At 35.3% G+C, this 6729-nt stretch overlaps 2 protein-coding genes across 3 annotated transcripts; one reads left to right on the plus strand and one right to left on the minus strand.

Annotated features, from left to right (window-relative positions):
- Nucleotides 1-99: 99 nt before the first annotated feature.
- LOC130940356 (disease resistance protein RFL1-like) lies at nt 100-3081 on the plus strand. The gene is made up of 2 exons (XM_057868466.1): nt 100-362; nt 503-3081. Exon 2 carries the CDS (start codon nt 575-577, stop codon nt 2411-2413), a length of 1839 nt encoding a protein of 612 aa, XP_057724449.1. The 5' UTR covers nt 100-362; nt 503-574; the 3' UTR covers nt 2414-3081.
- Nucleotides 3082-3476: 395 nt separating this feature from the next.
- LOC130942156 (UPF0481 protein At3g47200-like) lies at nt 3477-5310 on the minus strand. 2 transcript variants are annotated; one of them, XM_057870850.1, is made up of 3 exons: nt 5291-5309; nt 5127-5189; nt 3477-4927 (listed from the first exon to the last, which is right to left on the minus strand). In XM_057870850.1, exon 3 carries the CDS (start codon nt 4925-4927, stop codon nt 3614-3616), a length of 1314 nt encoding a protein of 437 aa, XP_057726833.1. In that variant the 5' UTR covers nt 5127-5189; nt 5291-5309; the 3' UTR covers nt 3477-3613. The 2 variants fall into 2 exon arrangements, with proteins under 2 accessions (XP_057726833.1, XP_057726835.1); XM_057870852.1 differs by having other exon boundaries at nt 5127-5310.
- Nucleotides 5311-6729: the final 1419 nt, after the last annotated feature.

The raw sequence follows: 6729 nt of genomic DNA on the forward strand, positions 1-6729 counted from the left end.
AACTAGTCACTTTAAAGGATTTTTTTTTCAAATTCTTACCCTAAAATTGACTTTGCCATCTTTTTTTTTTTTTTCAGGATTAAAGTTTCCCGTAATGCACGGGTCATTAAACTAGTTCTTAGTCTGAAAATGACTTTGGCAGGGTCTTTACTCTTTAATAACCAGATTATCAAAGACGCGTTTCACTTTCACCTATCATAGTGGTGATTTCATTTTTGAAGTACTTGAGATGAATCTCTTGTAACTTTGTTCTTTATCAATCAATCAGTATTGCCATATTCTGTTTCTGGTGATCAACCACAAGAAGAGATCAACACAAGAGTCCTTGAAGACTTCTGAGTAACTTGGGAAAGCAAATTGAGGTATGGTTTCATGAATTCATATATACCTTGCAAAACTTTTTCTTAAGACCAGTAGCATATATATATCTAGGTGTAGTCAGCTATCTGAATCAAATGATTTGTTGTTATATATGATAAGAAACAATTGTTTAAACCTACAGAAAGGGAGAAAATTTGGAGTAATACAACATCACCTTGCACTTGCTGCCATATCTGTGCTTGTGAGCTTTATAATGGGTCATCAGGGACATGTTCTGACGACAAAACCAGAACATCTTAGGAGGAAACTGGAGACAAAAGTTGAGCAAGTACAAGAACAAGTAAAGAACACAGTTCAAGTTGATAGAATTGAAGGCGGTTGTTTTATGCAGTTTGACTTTGAATCAAGAGAAAGCACTTTCAATGGAATCTTGGAAGCCTTACAAGATGATAGCATCTCCAGTGTGGCAGTGTACGGCATGGGTGGAGTAGGAAAGACAACCTTAGCAAGGCATGTAGGTAAAAGAGTAAAGGAGATGAACATGTTTGACCTTGTTCTACCTGTTCATGTGACAACAGCTGAAAATGTCAAGAGGATTCAAGGTGACATAGCTGCCGGGTTAGGACTTCGATTGGGAGAGGAATCCGATCTAGCTGAAAGACAGAGACAACTATCACTTAGATTAAGAAATGAAGAACATGTACTCATAATTTTGGATGACTTATGGTATAAGCTTGATCTGAAAAAGATTGGGATTTTAAACAATCACTGTAAAGTTCTCTTAACTACGAGAAGTCAACAAGTTGCATATTTGATGGGATGTCAACGCAGCTTTCATCTATTTCTTTTAACTTTGGAAGAAAATTGGGATTTGTTCAAGAGGTGCGCAGGCATCCATGATGATCGGTTCGAGCCGGACTTACTTGCTATAGCAAAGGAAGTTTCAGCACACTCTGAAGGATTACCACTTACCATTTCAATATTGGGGTCAGCTCTAAGAGCAAGAACTGTTGACCTGTGGAAACAAGTCTTAAAAGATTTAATGAGTTCAAGAGGGAAGGGTTTGAATTGGGAAGATGATAGTACTAATTTTATAACCCAGATAATAGTGGTGATCTATAATATTATACTTGCAAGCAAAGAAGCTAAAATCACATTCTTAATATGTGGTATGTATCCAGCAGATCATGAAATTCTCATTGAAGATCTGTTCCAACATGCAATTAGACTAAGGTTGTGCAGCAAAACTGATGTGACTGCAGCCATCACTAGCCTCAAGGACTCTAGCTTGTTGATGCCTTCCATTACAAGTAAAGACCATGTGCTAATGCATGATTTGGTCCGTTATGCTGCTAGGAAGATAATCTTTAAAGAGAAACCTACCAACAGGGACAATATCAGTGAGTATATGAATGCGCTTTATAATGAGGAACATTTTCAATGGCAAGAGGCATTACATCAACTTCTTTGTCGGTTGTTTGGTGCAACTGAGTATCCAGAATCTTCTTCTTCAACAAGTTCGGAGCTCCAAGTCGCACAGTCCTACTCCTCTACAATTCCTAGGCCATCAGGGAAGATGGTGGATTTTTATGGATTGTGTCAGGTTGACAAATCATTTCTGCCACTGCTCAAAGAAGCATGCACCAAGAATCCAAATCTGATAGAAAGCCAGAGAAAACACTCTGAAATGTTAAGGCAGAGTGCTTTTGATAGCTTAGGAAGGTTGTTGTTTCTGTTGCATAATGTTAGGATTAGAGATTGGATAAACCATAAACAAGAACTGCAGATGTATTGGGAGCAGGCAAAGCTCATGAAGTTCGATTTGGAATGGTTGAGTCCTGCTATGGAACGAGTCCTATCTTCGGCCGATCTTGCAAGGATCGAAGCATTGCGTGAGGAAGAGAAGTATTGGAACGAAGAAGCTTCTAAGCTAAGAGAGAAACTCAAGATTGTGGAGGATAAAGCTGCAGTCATTAGAACTGAGATTGTCCTCACAGAGTCTAAGTTGGATGGTTTTGCAATTGGTTATGGTTCAGAGGCTGGGGTTGTTTCCAGAGTCAGTCCTTGGAGGAAAATTTTTCTATTTAGATAATAAAATTCTTGAGATCTTAATGAATATAGCTAGTGTATTACTTATTATGCAAGTTATGGCATGTTGATTTGTACTTCTTGTTATTCACTTTTACTAGTTCTTCTTGATATTGTCACTGATATATAGAAAATTAGTTTAGAATCATTGTTCTGCCAGAGATCGATTTTATAGTTCAGTTAAATTTTTTTCTTAGCTTATAGAAAACATGAGATAGATATATAGCTGAGATTGGGAAAAGAAGCTCATCTTAGCTGCAAAACAAAGACAAGTATATGATCCCTTTAATTTTTCTTGGATGCTCAAAGGCAAGTATCACTGCGATTATGAAGTAAGAAACATATCTATACAAGGCTTAGCCTTAAAGTATACTACAGTATGACTAGTCATTGACACATTAGTAATTACAAATTTACTACTGCTAGCTTTTCTTTTTGGCATTACAAGAGTGTGGCTACTTTTCTCTGCCAAAGATGTTTACAGAAAGCATTCAAGTCTTATACAGATACAAAGATACTCAGCATTAAAAGTTTCATGGATAATGTTCTTCTCAAGACCATTGAACAATTTAGCCACTGCTTTCCTATCACCTTACCAATTGATTTCGGAGCATTATTGTTCCAAAGCTTCAAATGTTTCCGGAGCAGGTAAAGATCATGATGTTTCATGTTGAGTGGTTGAGTCCTGTATAATTGTCTTCTCTTAAAATTATTGGTATCTCTTCCAGATATGCTAATCTTTTACTCTGTTTCATGTCATGCTGGTTAGTATTTCTTTTTAATCACTTTTGCTATTTTGTATCATTTCTAGCTTTTAATTGGTACATTGAGGAAAATCATGATTCATGACTATATGCCATTTTGTCTTTGTTGGATGATTAATCTTTATCTTACAATTGAAATTAAAAAGCTCTCGCTCTTTTTAAGATAGAATATAATGTTTGAATACTAATTTCAGAATAAACATGTGAAAATTAATGTATAGAAACTAAAAAGCAACACATTCAAACTTGATACACAATTACAGAGAAGGGATATGCCATATGCAGTGGTCTTCAATAATTACATAATAAAGTGGCCACATGTTTATGATAAACACTTCAATTCTTCCAAAATACAAAGATATCAAAACTACTACACCATATTTGGAATTGAACATATAATCATCCAATCCAAGCTACACAACATAAACATTAATCTAGTACTAGTGTACTCCTTGGAGAATAGAAAATACTGTCTGAACAACAGTGAGAACAAGCAGAAAAATTCCAGCAATGGAAGCTACCGTCTTCCATGGAGTGTTGCAATAATCGCGCCTCAAAGTCGCAACTTTTTTGTTCCAAGGGCGTGCACAAAAAGCATTCAACCTTTGAAAAATATGGGAATATTTCTCATTAAAATCTGGAGTAAAAATGTTCACTGCAAGGCCATTGAACATTTTAGCCACTGCATTGCTATCACCTAACCAATTCTCAATTATTCCTTTCTTAATCAGCAAATCCACATCTTTGTCTGTGTTGATAAGAAAATCCAAGACAATGATATAGTCAGCGAGATAGGATTCATTGATACAATGGCATTGCTCGAAAGCTAACAAATTTCTCCAAACAACTTCAGTAGTGTCCTCCACTCTAAAGAATGGGATTCTCAAAGTATGACCAGAAAGTTGCAAGTCTAGTAAGCATTGACTATCTTTCTTGACCTCAAACTTCACTCCTGCTTCCTTCAACTCAGTTGCACTATAAATTTGTGCTACCTGTGCTTCTCTTGAACAACTAGAGATTGATAAGTTACAGGACAATAATAGAAGCTTTCTAGAAAGATCTGTGAAATGAGCTATTCCACCAATATTGGATACCGATAACTCACCGTTATAATCACCAGGAAAGATTATTCTACCAGGAACTATATGATAAATAGCGAGACTTAACAACGAAGGATGCCTGTCGTGGCTCTGGCTCTGGCTCCCACCAATGAAGGTAGAAGGAAAAACCAGATTGTAAAGCTTGTCAAGAACAAAGAATGGGACTTGATTCTCAAGCAACAACAAATCATATTGTATATAAAGCCTTAGCCGTTGTGGCAAAAGAATAGTATCGTCGCCATGTGTAAGCATGAAATGATACCTGAGTAGAAACTCTAATATGAAGCAGCAGTCCACCAAGATCACCATAACAAGTTCTTCCTTACTAAGCTTGATGTCATCTGAGTAACAACCACGAATCTTTGGCTCAAGCTCTTGCACGCAATTCACAAAACTTTCTAACTTGTTTGTCTCGGATCTTTCAATGAATTGTTTGCAATATAATCTTTTATGGTCCTCCATCTTTAGCAATTTTTCATTTCCATGGTGAAAAGGACCAATGGAAACAATCTCTGGAGTGTATGCATCTTCTTTAAGCTTGCGGATGTTATGGGGCACCCTGTAGATGCAACATTCCTTTGTAAAGCGAGCTTGTCCCTTCTCCAACATTGCTTCAATCTTCATTACACCGTCATTAGGATTTGGAGTTGCCATCTATATGAATAGATTAATATTTTTCCTTTTTAGTTAGAATTTTATATACTTATTGGTTACAACACTATGGAAGAAATTATGGTATTGATTATTTGATTACATAGATGCTATTTACATAGATAGATTTTATATCAGTTAATATTAGCAGAAAGTTAAAAAAAACATTGGAGGATAATGCGATATAATAAGGCACACTCACCTTTCAGCCTTTGTGTATTTGAAAAGTGAAACGATATGAGAGTGTGGCCTTTGACTCAGTACCCTACACAACACAACAAAACACAAGTTGAACCTTGTGTCAGTAATCATTGTTTCACAATCAAACAAGAGATTGTATAGCATGGGTGGAATAGGACACACAACCTTATAAAAAAACTTGTGTTATGCAACCACAATTTCAAATTTCATGAGGATAGATATATATAGCTGAGATTGGGGAAAAAATAAAGACAAGTATAATGATCTTAGCTTGCAAAGATAAGACAAGTATATCATTTTTTTTCTTGGATTCTCTAAGGCAAGTATATATCACTGTGATTATGAAATAAGAAACATATTTATTCAAGGCTCAGCCTCAAGATATACCATGACGAGTGATTGACACATTAGTTACAAACACCTTTTCTTTTTGGCATTACAAGAGTAGTGTGGGTTGAGATTTAATAACTAGGCTAGCCATTACTTAATTTACTGAAGCATAGCTTCTCTTGTTTTCTTTAAAATAGAACATGATGTTTAATTTGAATACTAATTTCAGAATAAACGTGTAAATAATGTAAAGAAAGTAACAATAAGAAAAATATCACATTCAAATGTTGATACAACTGCAGAGTAGCCCTATATATATAATATACGGGCTATAACCATATTGAGCATTGAATATATAATCATCATCCAAGCTACACAGCACATGCATTAAGCTAGTACTACTTGGAGGATAGAAAATACTGTCTGAATAATAGTGAGAATAAAGAGAAAAATTCCAGCAATTGAAGCTACTGTCTTCCATGGAGTGTTGCAGTAATCAAGCTTCAAAGTGGCAACTTTTTTGTTCCAAGGATGATTACAGAAATCATTCAACTTCTCAAACATGCAGAAATATTGAACATTAAAATTCATATGAAGGGGAAGCTGCTAGCTAGGTGTCCTAAGCTTGTGCATTGAAAGTGATTTCTCTGGATTCGAATCGCATAAAGAATACAGAATAACATCGCATGTTCCATCAACTTGAACTGTGTAGTAGTTGACTAGTTCATGAACTTGGTCAACTCTTGTTTCTAGTTTCTTAGTCAGAATATGTCCTTGATGATCCATTGTAACTGTATGTGTGTTTGCAGCGCTTACAAACACAGATGGCTGCAAAAGTTATCCTGATTTTATTACTTTTATATTGCATCATGCAAAAGTTGTATTTAATCCTCACTAATAAATAGATTGGTTTTTAAGAAATCTGTAACCTGTAATGATTCTTTTTCATATAATTTGTTATTGTGAATTAATTATTGATTCTTTGAGGCTTTTTCCCCATGTGATTAATCGCAGTTTTTAAACATTTCTTTCTCCCTTTCATATGACCATTTCTTGTGTTGGAAGAAAGCAAAATTCAGTGATTCAGTAGTTCACCTGGCCTCCAAGTTTGGCTTACACTATTTTTTTGTATGAATTATTGTCTCAACTATCAATCATCTATAATAAATTCACATTTTTCTCACATCCAAGAAATTAAATTCTCATTGAACATGCTTGAGTAACAAACATTTCAATTAATATAGTAACTAATGTACTCCTTGGAGGATAGAAAA

The sequence above is a fragment of the Arachis stenosperma genome, chromosome 7, assembly GCF_014773155.1.
Source record: "Arachis stenosperma cultivar V10309 chromosome 7, arast.V10309.gnm1.PFL2, whole genome shotgun sequence".
Taxonomy (NCBI): domain Eukaryota; kingdom Viridiplantae; phylum Streptophyta; class Magnoliopsida; order Fabales; family Fabaceae; genus Arachis; species Arachis stenosperma.

Coding starts and splice junctions, on each gene's coding strand:
- LOC130942156 (XM_057870852.1), bottom strand. CDS start 4,927: ATGGCAACTCCAAATCCTAATGACGGTGTAATGAAGATTGAAGCAATG.
- LOC130940356 (XM_057868466.1), top strand. CDS start 575: ATGGGTCATCAGGGACATGTTCTGACGACAAAACCAGAACATCTTAGG.